We start from the raw sequence: 22,830 nt of genomic DNA, 5'->3' as shown, positions 1-22,830 counted from the left end.
TGTTAGTCTGTATCCACAAAAAGAAAAGGAGGACTTGTGGCACCTTAGAGACTAACAAATTTATTTGAGCATAAGCTTTCGTGAGCTATAGCTCGGGAGTCCCGGGGCTAGGACTCCTCAACAGTCATGCAAAGGCTCTGGAAACTGTATATTTTTATTCTCCTTTTTTGAGAGTCTCTCAGACATCAGCACAAACTAGGGAATTCACGGGCAAGAAGAACCTGAGGAGGAAACTTATTTTTGAGCTTAAAAAATGCATGTTTTCAATAAATTGAACAGGTGAGAATCCTTAATTCAATTCCAACAACAATCACACTGGGCAGTTGGGGCACCATTGTAACTTGGTGCTTTACTCAAACAGATCAGACAAAAAGGAAAAAACAAGTGAAGGATTAAGAGAAAAAGCCTGACCAGGAATTAGCCAAGGACAACTATAACAAATCCACAGAAATAAACATCTAGAAAAATAAAGAGGACACAGAATATACCCTACCTTGATAGAAACATGAGAATAGTGAACAAGGAAAGCCAGAAAAGGGGAGGGAAAAAGAAAAAACAACACTGAAACACAAGGCTATGCATGGCTGTGAGAAATATCCAGAACTGACAAGCTGCCCCACATAGATCTAGTGGGAAATTAATAACTGACCAAAGCAGAGGGACAAAGAATACTGTGAATGAAAGCTGCAGCAATAAAACCAGGACCATGATACACCACACTGCTGGACAGAGCACTTTACATAACAGTCCTAGTTAAAAAAGCAACAAGTTTGGGTAAAACCTGGTTAAAAAAACAAAAAAAACAAAAAAAAAACACAAAATATTCCTCTTGTAAATATGCAAGTTAACTATGTCAACTGCAACGGTGCAAAGATTATTGTGAGCAGTGAAGAGTTAGCTAGCCTAGTGACCTAGCCAGGCTCTGCCATATTAATTCATGGCCACTGTGGCCTTAGGATAACTCACTCACTCTCTCAGGTGTTCTTATAGTTCCATCACCACAGAACTTAAAAGCTGAGGTGAGAATGCATAGAGGTAAATTCTTCCTCTGCAATGATGTATTTCAGTTAGAAAATACATTAGGTATTTTTAAATAAAAAATCCTGATTTTTAGAAAACAGGTGCTCTCCCCCACTTCAAATCCCTTTAAAGCAGAGCTCCTAACCCTGAAGGGACACTCCCCACATAATTGCATCCACCGATGGATAGATTAAATCCCTTGAGAAGAGAACCAAACCAAGCACTGGAAAATTCTCCCCGAAACAGAGCCAAGGAGTTATTCTGCCCTCTCTGCACCTCTTAACATGAGAGAAGCCAAATTCTCAAAAATGCTTTTCACTGGTTACCCATAATTCTAACTAAACCTGAGCTGTGCCCACCCTGACTTTTGTTTGTTTCTGGTCCTGAGGAAGTACTACTCACGGTCACAATTCCTATTCGGCTATCAGCTTATTCCATTCCCAATGCTCTCTAGAGCGATCTGACTCCAATATTTAATCTCTCTCTTACTCATGTAACTAGCACTGGAGTTGCTCCTGCTTCAGTAACCACATCAGAAGCACCACATTGATGATCCATCTCCCAGCCTCCAAAGTTGTGAGATCTTGATGGATTTTAAATCTCTCCCATGCACCTGTTATAATGCAGTATGTGAAGAAACTAGCTACACTCACATCATAAGCTGCCCCTGGGCCACACACTATTCCCACTGGCACTAATGGCACCTCTAAGACAGATCAGGAGCTGTTCAAGGCTCTTAAACAGTTTAGAAGAAGAGCAATTTAACTTCAGTAACACCACTCTGAGCTGTCAAAAAGATCTTCCCTATACCCAGAGTGAGCCTGCTCTGAGCAGGGCTTAGAGGAATCAGGATTTCAGCCCTAGGACTGTTCCCATTACAGTCCTTAACACTGAGATAAAGTGTTGCAGTGCCTCGGTCCTCTCCTCACTCTGCTTCACTGAAACCTGCATCTCCGAGTTCTCTGTCTCAAGCACCAGTTCTGTTAGGAAGAGACAGCCGGACTCATCCTGGGCACTGAGATAGGCTTTCCATGGCTGGGCACCAGCTTTGCTCATAGCAATAGTCTGGATGTGGACAACCTGAAGTGCAGTCTGTATGGTGTCTGGGTGAGCAGCTCCACACCAGGGCAGAGCCTGCTGGCAGTTCACGTCCAAACTCAGCCAGGTCTTCTCAAACTGCTCCGCAGTCAGGTGTGCCTTAGGAATTAAAGTCAAGCCAGCTGAGTCGGAATGAACCTGGAGAACTTCCTTATTCCCTTCTGAAACCAGTGATTCTGAAATCAAACATGGAACAGGGTGAGAAACAGCACTGGGAATGCTGCCCACTGTATCACCAAGACCTATCAGCAACACAAACCCAGGAAGTGTAATGCCGCCAATATTCCACCAGGGTGAGCACACTGTGGACAGCCAAGTGTTAAGTGAAAGGCTCAGACCCCATAGGAGCCTTTTGTTCTCAAGGCTTCAGTGCTAAAACCTGGGATCTTCCCAGAGGATCAAACATAGGAAGATTTATCAATGGGGGAAGGTATTTTTCTAGCTGAATGTGTGACTACCTGTTCCTGCAGTCATGGGAGCAGCACAGGGAAAGCCTCCAGAGTGAGGCTCCATTGCCCAGTTAGCAGTGACAACTGCCCAGCATGCTTTCCCATATACGGGCACCAACGTGTTAAACTCTGAAGCCCATTTGTTCACAGGTCGCTCAGCCTGATCCTCCAGGAGTCCCAGAGAGGGATCAGATTTGGGGCTGCACAGCACCCGCTTCGCTTCTTCCATGCCAGCTTGTAAGAGACGATAGTAGAACAGCCCCCGGTCCCGTATCACCATATCAGTCTCTTCCTCTGGAAATACGAACACACACACACGTTCACTCAGGGCATGCTAGAACTCATAGATCAGACCTCAATGGACAACCCTTGGCTGGTACATACCAACAAGCTCACCCCTATATCCTGAGTGCTGTCCATTTCCTCTACCACTTTGGAGAGCTAGGGGCCAAACAGCAGCAGAAGTAGCAACAGCAAGGTGGTAAACAGGAGCAAGGGCAAAGAGGCAGACAGGAAGAGGGCTAGATTCTGCATTTGCGCCCACATAGGAGGATTTCAAAAACTTATTTTAAAACTAGTCCGGATCTTAGAGCTGAGGAGCTTCTGCCACAAAATTCTCCATCTGTCACTGCAGTGTGTGCGCAAGTCCCCAGCAGGGACACACCCACCTATGCAGTAATACAGCAGGTGCTCTGACAAATTTAACACAGGGCTGCAGGCATGAGAGTCTCAGCAAGATGTACCCACCTATGCAGTAATAGAGCAGTCGCCCGAGTATGTCCTGGCATTCGGCAGGACGAAACAGGAAGAGTCGGACCAAAGCTGTCAGCAACTCCATCTTCACTGCTGGAAATGTCTCCGATCTCACATTCTCTACAAAGTCCTCCAGAACATAGGGAGCATTGGGAACTCTCTCCCCATGCACCCCCAGGAGCCAGATCAGCGCTTGCTTGCCCTGGGAAGTCAAACAACACCACTAGATACTCAGAGCCAAGCCACTCCACACTGCACTTCTAGTGCAACCTGTGACCAAGGACCTTTGACACCAACTGGCAGAAGGCACTGGGGTACATAAGAGTACAGGGATCGCCTGGGTTCACCAAAAGGGGACACGTAGTGGCCATAATCATTGCAAGATGTATGTAAGGAAAGCATGAGGAGTTATGTATACGTGCTGAAAATTCTGTTCTCTAGGTTTTATAGGCAAAGGCAGATCACTCAAAGATACTGTGCCTTGAGAGAAATTTCTCCAGACAGGAGATGGGAGACCTGGTGGACCATTGTGTACTGTGGGTCTTACAACAGAAGTTTAACATATTAAATCAAATGCTAAAGAAGAGCTTGCGAAGACTTCAGAAAAAAAATAGGAACAGCTGGGGGAGGGGCAGAAACCTATTTTCAGGTAAAGATCAAAGGTCTGGTCTGGAATATCTGGGGCTTCACAGAAACATCTTGGCATCCTTCATTCTCTGAAGACATGTGGTTAGTAAGATTGAAGTTATGAAAGGGGATCTCAGCCATCCTGGCTAAAAACACTGAGAAAAGGACTTGGAATAAGCTATCCTGTAGGAGACGGAAAGTCTTGTGAGTTAAGTTTTGGCTCTAAAAGGCACATCATGTTATGATTTTCCTTTACATGTAACTATCTGTTTCTAATATTTTTATTTACTATCATTTGAATCTCTGCTCTTTGATAAAGTTATTGTTTTCACTATAAATCTATTTAAGTGCTCTGTGTTAAGTGGAATGGGGATCTTGAGTTGAATCCTGTGTAAGCTGTTGTGCACTGTTCTTTTGGGAGTAGCAAAGCTAAGTTCTGTGAATGTTCAGTGGAACAGGAGCTGGGTAGTCCAGAAGGATGCTTGGAGGGCTCAGGAGTTGGTACATGCCTATTGCTAACCTGTAGAGAGAGTGCAATGCCTGCGGACACCTGGATGGCAGTGCTTGTATTACGGCAGACTGGTGCAGCAGGCATTGACAAGACTTCCTCACGCCAAGGGCAGGAAGTAGTGAGGTGCCTCATAACTCTGGGTACCCCTGAGAAGAATCTCTCCACCACTGGAGCATCAGGTGGACTGGGAACCCCTGCCTGCAGCTCACCAGGATGGTTCTCAGCTCAAAACTGTTAATTGGGGAGAGGAGTATTCAAAACAAGAGTCTCCCTATATTTAAATAGTAACATCAGCCAACAAAGAAACACCCAGCACTTAATACCAGGCTTTTCCTCTCCAGAGCCCTGGACCAGCGCGAACCAATAGCTTCACATCAGTCCTGTGAAGCAGGACTATTGTAATACCCTTTTACAGACTGGTGAACCACAGCAGAAAGGAAATGGGACATGCCCAGGCAATAGCATGATTCCATGTCAGAGCTGGAATAGAATTCTAGAGTCCTAGCTCTCAGGCTAGTTCCCCAGACCACATTTCTATATGCCTTAAATACCATGGTTATCTGGGGTTAAGGGAAGTGGTGGGATTTCCGTTGTCCTAGCCCAAAAGGGACCACGTACAGACAACTGGGCTGACATCACCGTACTGAGGAGGGGCCTGCAAACAGTGCTGCTCTAAACTGCCAAGCAGCAGGTGCTCACAGATTCAAAGGCCAGAGCTCCCCTGCACCCCATGGAGAAGTTCTTCTACAACCTAGGAGCTCCCATCATTCAGATGCTCTTGAGATTCAGCCTGAATTTGACTAGGAGGGATGGGACATAACTGAACAAAGGCGTACTCCTTTATCCCACCCCAAATGATTCCTCTCCCTCCTTGGTGCTCACACCCTTTGAATACTTGTTTGGCCACTCCAAGCAGAGCTGGCTCTGTTTATCAGAGTTCTACATGACAGGAGAAGGATCGCCATTTGGCTAACTGCATGAAGCCTCCCTACCTCGCTGTCCTGCACGGCCTCCTCACAGCTGGGCAGAGCCTGGCACACAGCCTCAGTGCACTGGGGACACAGCCACACCAGGTCCCGAAAAGCCTGCACCACAGCTGCAGTGGAACAGAATGCTCAGCATCTAACAGCAGCTTTTTAAAATCACCACCCAAGAGAATAAATTCACCACCTATCAGATCTGTCCGATTCGAAGTGAGCCAGGTCAGTGCAGCACTCATTCATGCTATTTGGAGCACTTTGCTCCAAAGCCTCACAATACTGTGGGTTGCCATAGTAAATGTAAAGCCTTTGCTTCCCCCATCCAAAATAAAATGTTTAAATGGCAAAGATTGCTTCACTACAGCCAAAGAAGCAATCTCCCCCAGCCATCCCCTCTCCTTGAGAAGGCACTGACTGACTGTCTCAGAGTGACAGTGATTTAAGGTGCGTCTCATCAACACTCTACAGCAACTGCTGCCAACTTATAAAACTTGCAAATACATTCTGAAAATTAATTCATTTGGTGACTGTAAAAACCTGAGATTTTGAAAACCCATAAAAAGTGGAGCAAAATTATTCAAAAGAAGCGAGAGAAATAGTAAATGATGTTATATCTGAAAGCAGCAGGAAAACCAGAGAGAGCAGAGTCAGTTACATCAGTGACTGAAATTACAAAAGGGGCCGAGACTAAAGCAGTCACTGGGAAACAACTTCAAGTCAGAACTTTCAACCAACTTGACCTTTATAAAAGAGCCATTAAAATCTCAGAACAGTCCCTCACTCCCTGAGCTAGTAGATTCAGTCCACATCACACGGTGGATGGAGCCGTGTCCAGTGCCCGCTTAAGCACAAGGAAGGTAGTTAAGATGGAAGAAGTTATAAAGTCCATACAAGGAAGATGCCAACTAAGTTAGAAGCCACACATGATTATCTTGTGGTCACCTGGACAGGGATTTCCCAAAGCTCGGCCCAGAGCCACACAACTCTACCAAAGCTAGATGTTCTGATGGTAAGGCCATTTCCTGAAAGTGTGAAGCAAGCAAACCCGAGAACTCAGCCAGCAGCAAATCCTTACCTGAAGTGATATGTTCTTGCTTAAGCCCTAGGAGCTCCGTTAGAATCCCCACACACTGCTCCGTGTACGTCCTGGCAATGCTGCCTGAGGAGGCACCAAGGGGAACAAGTCAAGCTTTGGTCAGAGAAACAGACAGGCGTGCCTACACTATCCACCACAAAGTCATGTTAGACTTCTCGTCTGAAAACACTCGTTAGCCTGCTATTACGGCAGAGAAAATCTACAGGTTGGTCCTGCTTTGAGCAGGGGGTTGGACTAGATACCCCCTGAGGTCTCTTCCAACCCTAATATCTTCTATGATACCACTCGCTACAGCCAAAAAAATGAAAAAAAAAAAAAAAAAAAAATCCTGAGGACACCCCTCTAGTTCCCTCAGCACACACACGAATGAGAGGAAGCCTGGTACACCTAAGGGAAAAATCCATTCACAAATAAAAAACAGATATTTTAAATGCAATATTGGGACCCCAAACAACCTTAACTCTGCCCCCATAGCACTACCCAGAAATTTAGAGCCCACCCCTCCACCCCACAGGTTCATTACAATTCCACGTTTTCATGCTCACTAAGCTGGGTGGTTGGGTAAAGTCACCTCATGTGCACATCAGCCCAGCCCAGCCTACGGCTTGCTAGCAACTTAGCGTTTCTGGGGCACCCAGCCCACTTGTGAAATGCTCAGCACACGCTCAGAAACACATTCGTATTTGTTGGAATCTGGCTCAGCCCGGGGTGTGGCACACCAGGACGGCTCTGACACAGAGAGCTTTCGTCACTGGCCTAAGCTTGTTTCAGTGGAGAAAGGCCTATTTGAGAGATTTCAGAGACAACCCCCAGGTGTTTCTGAAGCAAAAGCAGAGCTCTTACCTATGGCGAAGATGGCCCCCTGGGCAAGCTCAGCTGACACATCAGTGCAGTAACTCTTCAGCTCCTCCAGCACCTGCTGCACATTCTCATCATTCACCAGCTCACACAACACTTCCATCTTCTGTGATTTGATGTAATGGGGCTCCGAGTAGGAACAGAAGAACTTCTTGTAATGGCTGCTAAAGTGGCCAGGCAGGCTTCCCAGGATCTGGCGCACATGACACAGGGCAGCGAAGCAGAGCTCCCGGCTCTCGGAGTTGCAGGCCGCCAGCAGTGGCCCCTTCACTCTAACTAGCACATCTGTCTGTACCAGTGGGAAGTCCTTGGCCAACACCAGAAAGAGTTTGGTGGCTGCCATCACAACACTGGGGCTGTTGCTCTTGAGGGAGCCATCTAGTAAGCTGAGGATGTCAAAGAGTTCTTCCTCACTGCGGGGTTTGTAGCGCAGTAGGAAGGCCAGCACCTCACTCTGTCCCCACTGGTCTAAGTCAGACATTCTGCCAAGAAAAGTAGCACGATAAACAGGTCACAAAATATGCAGCACTACACAAGGATCATTCCAGCGTAGAGCCTGCAGCTGTTGCACTTTGTATGGTTTCAGTACACCCACCAATAGTCAGGTTTGTACATGCTGTTACCAGCGTTCTCTCTCAAGGGAACCAATCAGTTCACAAGCACACTGAAGCTGAACTCTGTTTCAGTCACTCACACCTGCCCTCAAGCACTAAACCAGAGAGAAATACACTGAGAAGGTGCACGGCTAGAGCAACAGAGAAAGGATGCCACTCCCTTGACCAAACCAACCCAGACTTGTCTGAAGAGAAGCTGATTCCTTCAGACACTGGACACCATCCCTGCCACATTACAGATATTGGGATGTAGTGGGACAAACAGGCTAAACAGCTGGTCCTACACTAATATACCCCAGCTGTTGTCAGGGAAGAAAGACGCTTTAGATAAGTTAGGATACAACTCGTAAATCTAAATAAAACAATAGTTGGTTACAAATTTCTCCTGGAAATTCAGGTTGGTTCTCTGCATCACTGGGAAGGCCTCAGATTTCACATGTGACAGTGAGGTTAATCTGACACTCTCCTATAATTTGTGGGGGAGAGAACGACTTACACCACTGGAATTTATTTCCAAAGCCTTCTCTCAGCTCTGCCAGGAGCTGTGACATCTGCTCTACTGACATACAGAACAGAAGGGGATTTCACTAGAGTGAAGCTTCCAGCTTCTCACACAGAGAACAGACCTTTTGAGAAGGTGGTGGGCTATAGGCTTGTTGATGACAACTCCTCCTTCCCGCCTCAGAATCTCTTCTAGAGCCCTCAGACAATTCACCACTACAATGGGATCCTGGTCACGAAGCAAACTGTATAGCTCATTCACCAGCACACCATCTGCAGAGACACAGAGAGGCACTTTGAGTCTCTGATGATCTGAGGCACTGCATCCATTCAGGCAAGACAGTCACCGTCCGTGAGCAGCCTCAGGAATATGGTGACCACAACACAGGGCCTGGGAGGGAAGAATTGTTACCAGCAAACTACAAACACCTTTGACTTTCCAGTAACATTAGAGTATGGCATAGGTTTTCTATAAAGAGCCCTCTCTACACAGTATCACTGCACATATGGCAGTCAGGTGCTAGAGGAAGAGGCTCACACATAGCACAGAAAAAGAAGCAGGAAAGGAAGAGTTCCAGCCCAGTGAGGAAGCAGATATAAAAGGAGTATTCCTCTGTGGAAACTCACCCTGCCAGATCTCAAATGCCCAAGAAGCAGATTCCATTAGGGATTTGCCTTATGTTCACAGTCTGCCCTTCCTCCCCTCCACTCCTATGGGATCCAAAGCCAACGCACAACCCAGTGAATCCAGGCCAGACAGGGAGCCTTGACTCTAAAGAGCAGTATCTAAATGAATTGTATGCATCTTATCGAGTAATGAATGCTCTACGACAAAGTATGACCATACCCCCCCTTCCTCAAGTGCAAATCTGACTACTTACCCACTTCGGTGTCACCTTGGAGTTTCTGCATCTTTGCACAGCCAAGAACAGCTACTCTCCTCACATAGGACGCTTTGTCTCGCAGGCCATTCAGAATGGGTTGCTGGATGTACTCCTGTATGCCAGGCATCCTATGAATAAGTATGCGTCATGTTAGATTCATCCAAAATCCCTCAAGATATCCTATGGTGCTCCCCCATCTACAACAACCACTTTTACAAACCAAGGGCTTTCCTTGCTGTTCTCTTCCAATAATTCCCCTACATACCGGTAACCATTTCCCATTCTGTACATATCTCTTTTGCATCTTTTAAAATAATTATGCAGCATAAAGAAAACACTCAAGGCATTTCTGTCATTTTTGAAGTCCTGAGTCCCCATTCTCTATGTGTTTAGAATACCCAGGCACTGCTATTTAGATGAATACATTAGAAAGCCAGAACGGATCACTGTGATCATCTAGGCTGACTCACTGCATAACACAGGCCATAGAATGATCCTGAATTAATTTTTATTTGGCTCAGAGAATATCTAGAAAACCATCTCATCTTGATTTTAAAGTTGCCAGTGGAGAATCGATCATAACTTTTGGTAAATTGTCCCAATTGTTAATCACCCTCAATGTTAAGAATTTGCTCCTTACTTTTAGTTGAATTAGTCAACATTCACCTTCCAAAACACTGGATCTTCTTATATCTTTGTGTGCTAAACTGAAGAACCCTTTTCTAAATATTGGTTTCCAGGGTAGGATTTGTAGTCAAATCATCCCATTTCTTTAAACTAAATAAATTCAAGGAACTCAATATAATACTCGGGCTATGTCTATGCTATGCACCTTTTAGTGACACAGTTGCGCAGTATAGCCGCTGCTTGTCAGCAGGAGAGAGCTTTCCCACCAACAAAAAACTTCCAGCCCCAACGAACGGCAATAGCTTTGTCGCAAAAGAGCTCTCCTGCCGACTAAGCACTGTTCACACCAACGCTTTTCATCAGCAAAACTTTTGTCCTTTGGGGTTGTTGGTTTTTTTTCACACTACTGAATGACAAACGTTTTGTTGTTCAGGTTCCAATGTAGACAAAGCCTAAGACAGTGGTTCTCAACCTATATACCATTGTGGGCTGCATCCAATGCCAGCTATATGGTTCTCAGGATGTCACATAGGCTGCAGCTGTGTGCTGACTGGGCTGTAAGCTGCCCAGAGGCTGCAGGTGGAAAACCACTGCTCTAAGACAGGTTTCAGAGGAGCCGCCGTGTGAGTCTGTATTTGCAAAAAGAACAGGAGGACTTGTGGCACCTTAGAGACTAACACATTTTTTTGAGCATAAGCTTTTGTGAGCTACAGCTGAAGTGAAGTGAGCTGTAGCTCACCAAAGCTTATGCTCAAAAAAATGTGTTAGTCTCTAAGGTGCCACACGTCCTCCTGCTCTAAGACAAGCTTTCTTTAGTCATTTCCGTGGCTCTTCCCGGAGCCCTCTCCTATTTATCAGCATCCTTCTTGAGTGGCCAATGCCAAAAGCGGACGCAGCAGTTCAGCAGCAGTTGCCCCCGTGCCAAATACAGAGACAGACTATAGCCTCCCTTCTCCTCCTGGAGTGTCCTCGCTGCGGCGTGCCCGGGCAGGCGACAATCATGACCTCGCACCCCCGGCCCCTTTCGTCAGCCCGGCGCGGATCACTAACGTGGTGACCAAGGACAGAGCGCGCTCCCCCAGGAGCCGGCGGGGCCACAGCGCGCGGTGGCCAGCCCCGGCTGCCCCCATAGGAAGGTCGCGCTGTCACCTCCCGGCCAAGGAGCCTCCTTACCGCAGGCTGCACATGCTGCGCAGCGCGAGGCCTCTGACCATGGGGCTGGGGTCCGAGCAGTCGTTGCGCAGCGTGTTGATGGCCAGCAGCGCCGGGGCGGGCTGCAGGGAGGCGAACGCGCCCAGGTACCAGTAGACCAGCTTCTTCTGCACGATGTCCCCGGCGGCAGCGGCCTTCACCATCTCCACGAAAACCCCGGACACGTCCACGCCTTGGGTCATGCGCCTGAAACCGCCGCGCGGGCAGCACAGAGCGAAGCCGAGCTCAGGGCAGGGGCAGGGGCAGGGGCAGGGGCAGGGGCTCGCCCGCGCGCGGCCCCTCCCCTCCCCCCGCCCCGCTCGCCCGCCCGCCCGCGCGCGGCCCCTCGCGCGGCCCCTCCCCCCGCCCCGCTCGCCCGCCCGCGCGCGGCCCCTCGCCCGCCCGCCCGCCCGCGCGCGGCCCCTCCCCCACCCCGCTCGCCCGCGCGCGGCCTCTCCCCCCCCTCCCGCGCCCCCGCCCCCGCCCCGTACCGGATCACGCGCAGCAGCACGTTGCGGAAGCGCAGCCGGTCGGCCTGCGCGTGGCGGTTGGACAGGGCTCGGCGCAGCTCCGCCACGGCATCCTCCGCGTCCCAGTGCGGCATCCCCGCGCGACGGCCACTGGTCTGTCCTGATGTTGTTCCGGCAGGGACCGCCCCACCCCACTCTTCCGCATCGGCACAGGAAGTCCCGCCCCAAACCGACCGGACGAGCGGTAACGACTCTCACTACGCACGCGCCCTGAACACGACCCAGAGGGCCGCCGTCGCACTACGCATGCGCAGCACGTCCAACGACCTCGGAGACCGTGGCCCCGCTCACCGCCCCAAAAGAACGCATGCGCCTCATCGGCCCTACTCCCGTGATGCACTTTGCGCTTGCGCAGTGCCCCTCGCTGGCCCTGTCACTCAAGTCACTGGCGGGAACGGGACGTTCGGGAGCAATCAGGTTAATCGCGTGAGGCAGAGCGCGACGGAAAAGCGACAGGGGGCTCGCTCCGGATCCCCCCCCGCCCCGCCCCGCCCCGCCCCTGCCCCTCGCTCCGGATCCCCCCCCGCCCCGCCCCGCCCCTCGCTCCGGATCCCCCCCACCCTGCCCGTGCCCCTCGCTCCGGATCCCCCCCCGCCCCGCCCCTGCCCCTCGCTCCGGATCCCCCCCACCCTGCCCGTGCTCCTCGCTCGGGATCCCGCCCCGCCGGTGCCCCTCGCTCCGGATCCCCCCTGACCTGCTGGTGCCCCTTGCTCCCGACTTGCAACCTGCCCCCCCCCCGTGACCCTCGTTCCGGATCCACCCCTCCAGCCCCCGCCCCGCCGGTGCCCCTCGCTCAGGATCCAGCCCCCGGGCCGGTGTCCCTCGCTCCCCACCCGCAGGCCCCCCCCACGGGTGCCCTTCACTCCCAAGTCACAGCCCCTCTCCACCCTTCCGGTGCCCCTCACTCCTGACCCGCAGCCCCCTGTAAACTCTGCTGGTGCCCCAGAACTGCAAACTTGTGGGTTTTAATGGTGGAAACGTGGCTCTGTTTTGCAGTGCAGTGTCCTTTGCCAGCCAGGTGCCTGGGCCATGAATGGGGCTGTCATCCCAGGCACGCCCATTGCAGTGGATTTTTGGAGCATCAGGAAAGCCAGCCATGCTCGCTTGTTCTTTCTCTCCCACATGCACTCTGATCACACAGTGGGGTTATCCAGCACCTGGCACCGGCCTGTCTACTGCTCTCCCATCACGGGGCGAATCCTGCACCACAGGCTGAAGGTAGGAGTCAGCCCTTGGGAGCAGATAGCAGCTCAGGGGGCCAAGCCCAGGGCCATGGTTTGCAGATCACTTGGATAAAGCCAAGCATTGGAAGGGTCAGAACACAGTTACTGTGTTTGCTACCCAGGAGTCTGTGATGAGGAAGGGGTGTCTTGGGACCAGGCTTTTGGGGTGGGGGGTTTAAGCATCACTGTTTTTCATAATGAACAAAGAGCGAGTCACAATGAGAGCGATCCGGCTGCAGAGCTCTGCCATACGGCTTGCTGAAGAGAGGAGAATGGAGCCCAGCCCTCGGGAGACGCTCTGGTCGGATGCAGTACCCGACTCCTGGAGCAGAGCATTCTCTCCCATGGGGCAGCCAAGGGGGCCTCCTACCCAGGCAAAGGCAGCACAGGGCAGGGAACTGCCTGGGTGAATAGCAAAGTATAGCCCAGGGAATGGGGTTGGGTCCCCAGGGCAGCTGATCAGCTAAGTGAATGGGGAAGGAGGCCTCATCCCCGTGTTGGGAGGAAGCGGGTCTGAGGCCACCTCCACCTGACCAGCCCTGTGCTTCCTTCCAGGTGGCAGAGCGCTGGATCTGGCCCCTGGAAGTAGGGCAGAGCCACCTGGTGGCCCTTGATGCGGTTGGTAAAAGGACCATGACGGTGACCCTGATAGATGCCAACCACTGCCCTGGTTCAGTCATGTTCCTCTTTGAGGGCCCCTTTGGTGTCATCCTCTACACAGGTACAAGCCCCCAGGGCCCAAAGACCCTCTTTGCCTTCCTGCCCAGCTCTGAGTGTATTTTGTTCTAGGGTCCCTGCCAGAGCCCTGTGCTTCCACCACAGATCACCCCCTGATGTTTCCCGCACACCCCGAGCCCTGCCTCCTGTCCCAGGGTTTATGGGCTCGGAAGAGGAGTCCCACCAGCACCGCCTCTTGGGGAGAAATTCAGGTCACTCACCATGCCAGGGATCAAACTTGCATCATTCAGGTGGCAGCCCAGGCCTAGAGCCAGCAGGCGGTGGGGCTTTGGCAGGCAGAGGATCTAAGCCAGGTCTCTGCCGTAGCAGTGCAGCGCGTGGACCACCAGGCTCGACTCCCACAGTTCTGTGTGTTTGGGGTTTTGTCTTGTGCCAGGTGATTTTCGTTACACTCCCACCATGCTGCAGGAGCCGGTGCTAAGGAACCAGAAACGAATTGATGTTCTCTACTTGGACAACACAAACTGCGACCCCCTGGGCGACTTGCCCTCCCGCCAGCAGGCCACCCAACAGATCAAAGAGCTGATCAGGGCCCACCCAAATCACCAGGTCAAGATTGGTGCGTAGGCATCATAGCATATGGGTGGGACTGGCTCCAAAGCCGGGAGCTGATGGGAGGGAATCGCATTAGGAGGGGACATGGGGTGGGATAGGTACGTTACCTCGCTGTGCCTGGGTTATGCATTTGGACTGGCTCAGAGCACAGATGTAGCTAATTTTCATTCCTTTGAGGTGTGCTGCGTGGAGCAGGTATTGGTTTTCCTCCCCCCTCCAGCATAGATTGGCAGGGCAGGACCTGTCTCTTGCTGGGTGCTGGGCCCAGTAACCTGTAGGCCCCACGCCGCTTGCTTCTGTCCTGGTAATGGTCCCTTCTTGCTGTCTTTGCAAAACGCTGTTTAGGTCTGAATTCCTGAACCCCCTTGTTTGCTCCTTCCCAGGGGTCTACAGCCTGGGCAAAGAGTCGCTCTTGGCAGACTTGGCCTTAGAGTTTCACACCTGGATCGTGGTGAGTCCCAAGAGACTGGAGCAGATGAAAGTGCTGGGCCTGGTGGACGTGTTCACTGCCGAGGAGGGGGCTGGCTGGATCCACGGTGTGGACATCTCTGAAATCTGCTGGGAAGCCATGATCAGCTGGAACCAGCAGTGCCCCACCATTGCCATTCTCCCCACCAGCCGCCCGGTGAAGGTCCCCCACCCCAGCGTTCACCTCGTGCCCTATTCAGACCACTCCTCCTTTCCAGAGCTGCTGGAGTTTGTACAGTGGCTGAAGCCCTGCTCCATAGTTCCAATTGTTAAGAGAAACATGTGCCTGCCATACCTGGAGAAATACCTGAGCTCCGTCCACAAGGCATCACCTGATCCCGGGATTCCAGAGTCTGGGCAGAAGTTCATGCAGCTGAGAGAGAGCAGGGAGCAGCAAAGAGCCATGGAGCCCCAGCAGGCTGTGCCTAGGAAAGACTCCTTTGCATCCCCAGAGAAAGGTACGAAGTGGCTGGAGCATTTTGGGGATGTGACGATTGGCAAACAGAGCTCCTCGGAGCAGCCTAGGAACCCCGACACCTGTTTGCAAGGCGGCTCTGGGTGTTGCAGTGGGGAGAGGGAGGGAATCCAAGTGGAGTTATGCCAGCTGCATGGTGCCCAGAGGCTGCATTTTTCAGCACAGCCCAATACACAGACACGTGCCACAACGCAGCCACAGCTGCCCAAGGACACCAGTGCCTGGAGGTCCCAACGCAGCACAGAGGTCACAGCATGGCCACACACGAGTTCTTTATCCTGGCAAACAGGGAAGAAACACACCTCCCATGCCAGCCCATGCCAGCCTCCCCTGGGGGACTGGGCCCCCTTAACGCTGGCCTCCGTGCAGAAGAAGGCAGCTCTCCCCTCATACAAACAGAGTTTAACCTGCCTTCAGACTGAGGAATTTCTTCCCCCAGGAGCAGCTGGTGACAGTGGCAGCCTGACCAGTTGGCCCCCTCTGGCCAGCAGTCATGTTGCCCGGGGGCTTGCGGAGGAGTATTTGCTTGCTCCATTAAACACCCTAAAGCAATACTCTGCGGAGAGCTTTGACCAGCAGATTGAAAACTATTTCAGGAGAGGGGAGGGGCCCTAACAGCCAGCTCATGTGCAGCTAGCACAAAGGTCCTGTTCTCACGTGTTGTGTCAATGTGTGCCGTCCGCCAGGGCCTGCTCTGAGCCAACCAACAGGAGATGGTGCAGCTTGGGCTTTACGCTGAAAGCTTGAGAGGAGAATGGCAGAGTTTGCAGCAGCTCCTAGATTCTCTTTTTATTGGTTTCTTGAACGTTCTAAAATTGCAAGTTTGTTGTGTCATTACTGGCCACAGTATGAGGATGACTCCCAAGTACTATCTGTGACTCTGCCCATGTCCTGGGGCGTCACCCTGGCACTCGTGCAAACGCAGATCCCAGGAGGACACTGTGTTCGCTGCACCTTAATGCAAAGGGAATTGGAATGGTTCCCGGGAGGTGAGCCGCAGCCGGCATGAGCTCCCAGGCCTGACTTTTTGCATTCATGTTCCTATGAGATGAGAGAACCATTTTCCTGCTTGACAGCAAAACAGGAAGGAAGATTGAGAGCCTTATCTTCTCCCCCCTGCTGTTTGCATTCCTAGCTGCTGACACAGATTGGTGTGTGCTCAGCTATCCTAGAGGTCTGGGAGCTTGTTTAAAAGAGACAATGAAGTGAAGAGCTTTCAGGCCTCACTGAATCGCTCTCAGGCTATATTTAGAGATACTAGCATCACAGGCTTGTGGGAGGTGCTCCCGGGCGACACAGCGTCCCACTCTGATTGGGCCAGCTTGTGGTGGGAGCTGTAAATGCTCTCTTGTGTTACAAACTGGGACAGGAGGAATTCTGTGAATTCCAAGGACTTGGGTCTCTGGTGCCCTTTGTTGTATTGTTTGGAGTCTCTACGTTCATTTGTGAACTGTTGCTTCTTCTCCATCTGACTGAAAAAACCCCTCCAGCCCTTGACCCTTGTGCCCATATCAGAGAGTCTGCACCTGGTCAGACCAGAATGACAGCCCCTGGCAGTGTGCAAACTCCAGGCACCTTCGCTGGGTTAAAAGTCACGAAGTCTGTGGCTCTTTCAGTGCTGCCAGTGTTAGCCATGCCGCCAGCCGAGATGAGAACATGCTCACTCTCTTGCTGGGTTAAGCTAGATTCTGAAGGAAGCGATTGCTGCCTTTTGGTTCTGCTGAGCTGGACATAACCAGCCTTGCTCTCCTTGGCGTGGGATTTAGGGACAGCTTAGCTCAGCTGACATTAAGGTGACCCTCTAGGGCATTTCCTTTACTTGTACCTACTTGGGCAGGTGGCGCCTTTGTAGTTTTCCTAGACAAGTGTTTGGCCTGCTGCTTTGTGCCTGTGCCGGCAGCAGGCGGGGTACAGGGGAGATGGCAGCCTTCAGGGGCTTAGTGAGCGACTCCTAGCCCGGAAGCGTTGAGGTCCGTGACAGGCTATCCCCTGGCGAAAGGGCTTTGCTGTCACCCCCACATTGACCCCCAGTACGAGTGAAGTGAGGGCTCTCAGCGGAATGGTTGTCCGCCAAGAAAATACCCTGCTGGGGCACTGATAAGCAAAGGCCAATTTCTGACACACCCGCTGGACGCCAGGGAAAGGTGTGTCCTTCAGAGTCACTGTGAGCCCTCCCAGGGCCTCCTCTAATTTTGTTGTCTGGTTGCTCCTTGCTGTACAGAAGGAGGCTGCAGCACCGACCTTCCCCCCCGGTGCCTGAGGAGCATCTGGTGAATCGCTGTGTCTGGGGTAAGCTCTGAAAGTGTGTGGAGAAAAGTGTTATTTATACAAAATTCAAATAAAGCAAGCTGAAAAAATCTGGCTGCTGTCGTAGCACTGGTATAATCGGCCTGTCCCGTTCTGGCCTTCCGGTTGTTCTTGGGAAGGCACACAGCTGCAGGCAGCCGGAGTGTACTGCTGGATAATCTCCAGTTGTTCAGTTAACCATGCCCCATGATCCTCGTGCCAGCGGAGCGTCAGTGTGGTGTTTCCAGGTGTGCGTGCTGCAAAGCCCTGGCTACATGGTGCCGTGTTCTCTCGGACGGGTCTTGACAGGAGCATTAAAAACCAAGTAAGGTTTCCGACTAGCACTGTGTCTGCTGGGGAGCTCAGGTGTCCAAGGAGGGACCTCGCCAGGATGGGTCTGATCCCTCCCCGCCAGCCACCCGTAGGGCTGCCACTCAGAGTCTGTGCTGGAGTCACTGGAGCCTGCTCCTGGAGACCGAGACCTGCATCAGCCTGTGATGTCTGCGAGCTGGTTTACAAGCACCGAACTCAGCCCAGACCAAGGCTGCCCAGCAATATCCTTGGGGCCTTGAGGGCTGCTCCTAACCTGCACTACATGAGGCAGATTGTAGCCCCATGCAGGGTATGGTCCCACCATGTGGTACTGACAGGCCCTTCCCATCGCAGCTGGCTCCCCATCTCTCTGGGCTGCAGGCCATGCTAAGGTGGGAGGGGCTTGCTGTGACCAGCCCTGTGACAGGGCAGGGGAACAAACGGTGGCGTAACACTCCCACGTGCCATCCCGGAGGCACCACTCACCGCAAGTCAGCCACATATTTGCATGGGTTCTGCAGGCCTCCTTGCCGTGGGGTTTGGATGCGCACCTGGCTAGCGCTGGATTACATGTGCTGGACCCCAGGTGCGAGGCATGCAGTAGTGGCTGAATTCAGCTTTCATCTAAAACCAAAACTTGCTCTCATGATTCTGGAGAAAATCTTGAGCCCAGGACCCATGGAGGCAGTGGGGTGACATCTGCCCGAGCCTGCAGGGCAGCCTCCTTCAGAGGGAGGCTCAGCAGACACACTAGAGCCAGGACCAGGCAGATCAGGCCCTTCCTGCTCGGGCAGGACCCCCTGGGTGAGAGGGGGTCAGGCAAAGCACTGAGTTTGGTGGGATTGGCTGCCCCTTGGTGAGGCTCACGCTCCCATTCTCCTGTGGCCTTGTGGATCCACAGGTCAGTTTTGGGTGATGGCTCCCATGCATCATTCCCTTGGGGCACCAGAATGGGAGTTTGTGTTGACTGCCCGCCTTTCAGGACAGGCTTCGCTCAGCGGTGGAACAGGTAACAATGATGTGTTTCAATTGTCCGCCAGGCAGCTGCGTTCATCCTGCCCCTTGAGCCGAGCAGGGTGGGTCACACAGCAGAGCTACTGTCTCAAGCTAACCGAAGGCTCAAGCAGACCTTGCTGCACTAGCTACACCAAGGTACACGACAGGGTTACAAGATTTTCTTCACAACTATGAGGGCCACAGATTTTTTTTCTTTTAAATGAAAAACGATGGCACAGCTACACTACAAACTGTTGCAGGCGCAAGTCGTGTCAGCATAAAGCGGCTGCAGAACGTGTTGCTTGTGTGCATGCACGCTTAGCTCCTTGTGTCGGTGCTGCGCGTGCTCACCAGGAGTGCTTGTGTCAATACACAGTGAGTGCACCATTGGTAGGTGTGTGTCTTTGCACCCAGTGTGCATCTGGCCATTATCCAGTGCCCTGTCTTTTGGGGTTTTGACAGTGCATGGTAGGGCTGAACTGAGACACGCATGACTGGGAGCATGCAACTTTTTCCATCCCATAATGTTGTCTATATCCTGGAAACACCATGCTGACGCTCAGCTGGCACCAAGCTGTGGGTGTCACTGTCCCCAGGCATGGAGTGGTAGGGGCAGGGATGCCATATGGAATATTGGGGGCGGGGGGCGTGTAGAGAGGACTTGCAATGGAGGAGTCCCATTTTCCAGGCTCGTGTTCTAACCACCAGACATGTCCCTGCTTTTCTGAGTAGCTGTGTAGTTCTCTTCTGCCATATGCTGTAAATGACCAATGTGGTTTGAGCAGTTGCAAGGATCCTGCCCTCAGGTTTACAGCCCTGGCTGTTAGTCCCTTGCATTGATAAATAAACAACCTACCCCTTGGTGAATGGCTCAGCCAAGTGCTGTCGCTGTGCTTACTCTTCAGAAAGTTCTTTCCACCACCCAAACCCAGTGAACATCCTACAGGCTGAGCATCTGCTCCCAGTGGCTGAACATAGTGAGAAGCTGCAGTGGAAACTCTGGGTTCTGCTACGGGAACATAAAAGGTATTTCCTGCCATTTCAGTGGACATGATTTTAATTACATAGGAGCAGAGGAACCTAAAGCCTCTCCCACAGGTCTAAATGGCAGTAAAATTTTGCCATTCTGAATAATGGTAGAAGTGAGGGAGATCACCACCACAAGGCTGCCTGTGTGTGAGGCACATTCAAGTGCTTCCCAGAGTGCCAGACGGGTGTTTCTGCTTCTGTTGGACCCCAAGACGCTTTTTTCTGTGCGACAGCTGCCGCTTTCTGGGGAGGGCCTCTCATTGTGCCTCCGTGGATCACAACTGAGACTACCAAATTCAGGACAAGCTGCTGGGAAAAAGGGCTAACACACCCCAAAACTGGTGGTTATTCTTCTATGAGATATACCAAACCAGCAACAAAATAAACTTCTGTCTCACCACATTGGCTAACAAGAAGTCAGAAATACAGCCTCTTTAGGTATTCCAGTCCTGGATTCCACACCCAGACACCAGATTTAAAGATGGGTCATTATTTGAAACCAATTTCATCAAACAAAAGGGTTCTGATCCCAAAGGACCAGCCACATACCCAGGTCAATATATAACTCAGATCTTCCCCAATAATCATGCTATTGCCAATCCTTTACAATTTAAAATCTAAAGGTTTATTTATGAAAGGAAAGTGAGAGTTTAAAATTGGTTAAAGGAATCAAATACATACAACAATTGCAAAGTTATTGGATCAGGCTTGTAGCAGTGATGGAATAAACTGTTGGCTTGTTAAGTCTTGGTTGCTTCCAAATCATTGGAAAGTCCTCACTATCTTGGTTAGAATGCTTCTGTTAGTATAAATCCATAGTCCAGAGGTTTGAGCAGGAAAGAGGCAAAACAGAGGTGCTTCCAGGGCCTTTTATAGCTTCTGCCAAGTGAAGGGAATCCCATTGTTCTCACAGTAGAAACTTACAGGGAACAAGATGGTATCTGAAGTCATATCGGCAAGTCACATGTCCATGCATGCTTCACTTCACATGCCATGGCAGCGCTTTAACGTAGCTTGTATGGTCGTGGCAGAGCACTCCCAGAGCTCTAAAAAACCCACCTCCATGAGGGGCATAGCTCCTAGTGCTGGCGCACTGTCTACACTGCCACTTTACAGTGCTGAAACTTGCAGTGCTCGGGGGTGTTTTTTCACACCCTTGAGCGAGAAAGCTGCAGTGCTGTAAAGTGGCAGTGTAGACAAGCCCTTAGTCATAGCAGAAGTCATTACCCATACTCCAGGTAGAACATTCACAGGAAAGTACATTAAATGTAGGTAGGCATCTTCCATTGTAAGTTTAGTGTTCTTTGATGGGCCATTTAATTTGAATAGTTCCTTCACAATGTGCTGGCTAAACAGCTGGTTGGTGTTTTCACAGGAGCAAACATTTAAAATACAGGTACATAGTTAATATTCATAACTTCAGATACAAAAATGATAAATACATACAAATGGCTGAATGTGATTATGCTAATCATAGTTTTTCTATTGACACCTTACTTGACCCACTTTGTATAACATTTGTTGCAATTATATAACAGCAGTAGCAGCAATGATTTACATGATCATATTTTAATCAGATAAAGTCACAGGGCCCCTCCAGGGAGAGCATGGTTAGAGCCAGGCAAACACATATTTTATGGGCAGAGTTGGAATAAGCCACCCTGGCACCCTCACTGCCAGCTTCCAAGACACTTTTGATCCTTTATCCCATAAAGTTTCCCAGCTGTGGGGAAAAAAAAGGCCTACATGCTTTTCCCCTGTAACTTTTCTGTTCCTAACACTGTTTCAGCTCCACCCAGGGGAGAGCAAGTCCAGGCAATGTGCCACTATGTCATCTCAACCTGCTCTGACAATGTGGTCCTGAAACCCCTGTGGCTGCCTGGACATGCCCCAGTGATAGCAACAGCCCTGGTGGGACATAATGAGTGTTGGCACAGCCATGAAGCGAGGGTACTGTATCATGTGGTGTGTCCAGCCTGGCCCGTGTCAGGATGTTCGCTGTGTCTGAATGTTGGAACTGACAGTTATGCTAGCTGCCGTGCTGGGGACTGGCTGTGCCCTCCCACGCAGTGAGCCATGCCCAGGAACAAAATGTGAAATATAGCCTTTTCTACAAACATGCAGTAACCCAGAAAATCAGTCATTCAGGGATGAGCTGTGATCAGCTTGCCGGTCATGCCAAGGAATGAACTGGCCACATGTGTGTTAGGCTAACAGGACTTTGGTTCTAAGAACAGATGTAAAATAGTACATCCTATAAGTTCTGCAGCAGCCATGGATCCTTTAAGATAAACTCATCCCTCGCTGCCCTTCCCATCTGGGTCCTGAGCCATTTCCTGAAGAGATTTTAAATGTGGCTCAGAACTTCATCAGGCCAAAATGGGTTAGCCAGTCAGTGAGAACATGTCTAGAGGGTGTTAGAACCATGCTATGGAATGTTTGGTGTTGCTTATATTTGGCATGGTTGTGAGACCCCATATTCCTGTGTCCACACCCTATATTCTATTGTCATAATCTTTATATGAAGATTTGTATCGTTTGTAAACTTAAAATTTGCTGGTCATTATTGACCTGATAAATTGTGTGTGGCAATACTGTTTGTGAAGTTATAAGATTCCACTGTATGGTGTTAACACATGTTCCAAACAGTGGTTGGCAAACAGGTCTGTCTTAACTTGCACATAAGCTGTAAACAGACTCATCAAGCGGGAAGGGCAACAAAAGAATCTCCAAAAAGTGAGGAAAAAACAGAAGCCAACATCCTTCCCCATAGACTCCTTGTCTCCTGATGCACACATTCTCTCTTTCCTCTCCATCAGTTCCCTGCAACAGAAGGGACAAAGGAAACAGTCACTGACCCAAGAAGTTTGGTCAGTAAGAACTGCTGAGAGCATCCGATGAATGCATCTGATGCAGAGAGCTGTAGCTCATGAAAGCTTATGCTCAAATAAATTTGTTAATCTCTAAGGTGCCACAAGTCCCCCTTTTCTTTTTGAGAGCATTCAGTGA

General features: G+C 50.7%; 2 protein-coding genes across 11 annotated transcripts; one reads left to right on the top strand and one right to left on the bottom strand.

The window, feature by feature from the left end:
- Positions 1-326: 326 nt before the first annotated feature.
- Positions 327-11,849, bottom strand: AP4B1 (adaptor related protein complex 4 subunit beta 1). Of its 2 annotated transcripts, XM_038380076.2 has the most exons (10): positions 11,701-11,849; positions 11,192-11,416; positions 9,389-9,519; positions 8,633-8,780; positions 7,378-7,874; positions 6,514-6,597; positions 5,451-5,554; positions 3,315-3,522; positions 2,577-2,861; positions 327-2,294 (listed from the first exon to the last, which is right to left on the bottom strand). In XM_038380076.2, exons 1-10 carry the CDS (start codon positions 11,811-11,813, stop codon positions 1,867-1,869), a joined length of 2,223 nt encoding a protein of 740 aa, XP_038236004.1. In that variant the 5' UTR covers positions 11,814-11,849; the 3' UTR covers positions 327-1,866. The 2 variants fall into 2 exon arrangements, with proteins under 2 accessions (XP_038236004.1, XP_038236005.1); XM_038380077.2 differs by lacking the exon at positions 11,192-11,416 and having other exon boundaries at positions 11,701-11,830.
- Positions 11,850-11,985: 136 nt separating this feature from the next.
- DCLRE1B (DNA cross-link repair 1B) lies at positions 11,986-22,552 on the top strand. Of its 9 annotated transcripts, none has more exons than XR_006276449.1 (7): positions 11,986-12,165; positions 12,736-12,957; positions 13,518-13,683; positions 14,077-14,259; positions 14,639-15,181; positions 18,837-18,948; positions 19,725-19,829. XR_006276449.1 is itself a non-coding variant. In XM_043500325.1 (6 exons), exons 1-6 carry the CDS (start codon positions 11,986-11,988, stop codon positions 18,860-18,862), a joined length of 1,320 nt encoding a protein of 439 aa, XP_043356260.1. In that variant the 3' UTR covers positions 18,863-22,552. The 9 variants fall into 9 exon arrangements, 3 of the variants coding, with proteins under 3 accessions (XP_043356260.1, XP_038236006.1, XP_043356259.1); XR_006276450.1 differs by having other exon boundaries at positions 18,837-18,960; positions 19,725-19,828; XR_006276448.1 differs by having other exon boundaries at positions 14,639-17,487; positions 19,725-19,820.
- Positions 22,553-22,830: the final 278 nt, after the last annotated feature.

This window comes from Dermochelys coriacea, chromosome 21, assembly GCF_009764565.3.
Source record: "Dermochelys coriacea isolate rDerCor1 chromosome 21, rDerCor1.pri.v4, whole genome shotgun sequence".
Lineage (NCBI taxonomy): Eukaryota > Metazoa > Chordata > Testudines > Dermochelyidae > Dermochelys > Dermochelys coriacea.
The sequence above is the reverse complement of the archived record's forward strand: the minus strand, read 5'-3'. Positions and strand labels throughout refer to the sequence as shown.

What these genes read in the sequence shown, in the direction of transcription:
- AP4B1 (XM_038380076.2), bottom strand. Translation starts at nt 11,813, where the DNA reads ATGCCGCACTGGGACGCGGAGGATGCCGTGGCGGAGCTGCGCCGAGCC. An exon ending in CGCAGCATGTGCAGCCTGCG is followed by an intron (nt 9,520 to 11,191) that starts GTAAGGAGGCTC and finishes ACTTATTCATAG; the next exon opens with GATGCCTGGCATACAGGAGT. An exon ending in GCCCACCACCTTCTCAAAAG is followed by an intron (nt 7,875 to 8,632) that starts GTCTGTTCTCTG and finishes TTTTCTTGGCAG; the next exon opens with AATGTCTGACTTAGACCAGT.
- DCLRE1B (XM_043500324.1), top strand. Translation starts at nt 11,986, where the DNA reads ATGCGCAGCACGTCCAACGACCTCGGAGACCGTGGCCCCGCTCACCGC. An exon ending in TCCTGCACCACAGGCTGAAG is followed by an intron (nt 12,958 to 13,517) that starts GTAGGAGTCAGC and finishes GCTTCCTTCCAG; the next exon opens with GTGGCAGAGCGCTGGATCTG. An exon ending in TGGTGTCATCCTCTACACAG is followed by an intron (nt 13,684 to 14,076) that starts GTACAAGCCCCC and finishes GTCTTGTGCCAG; the next exon opens with GTGATTTTCGTTACACTCCC.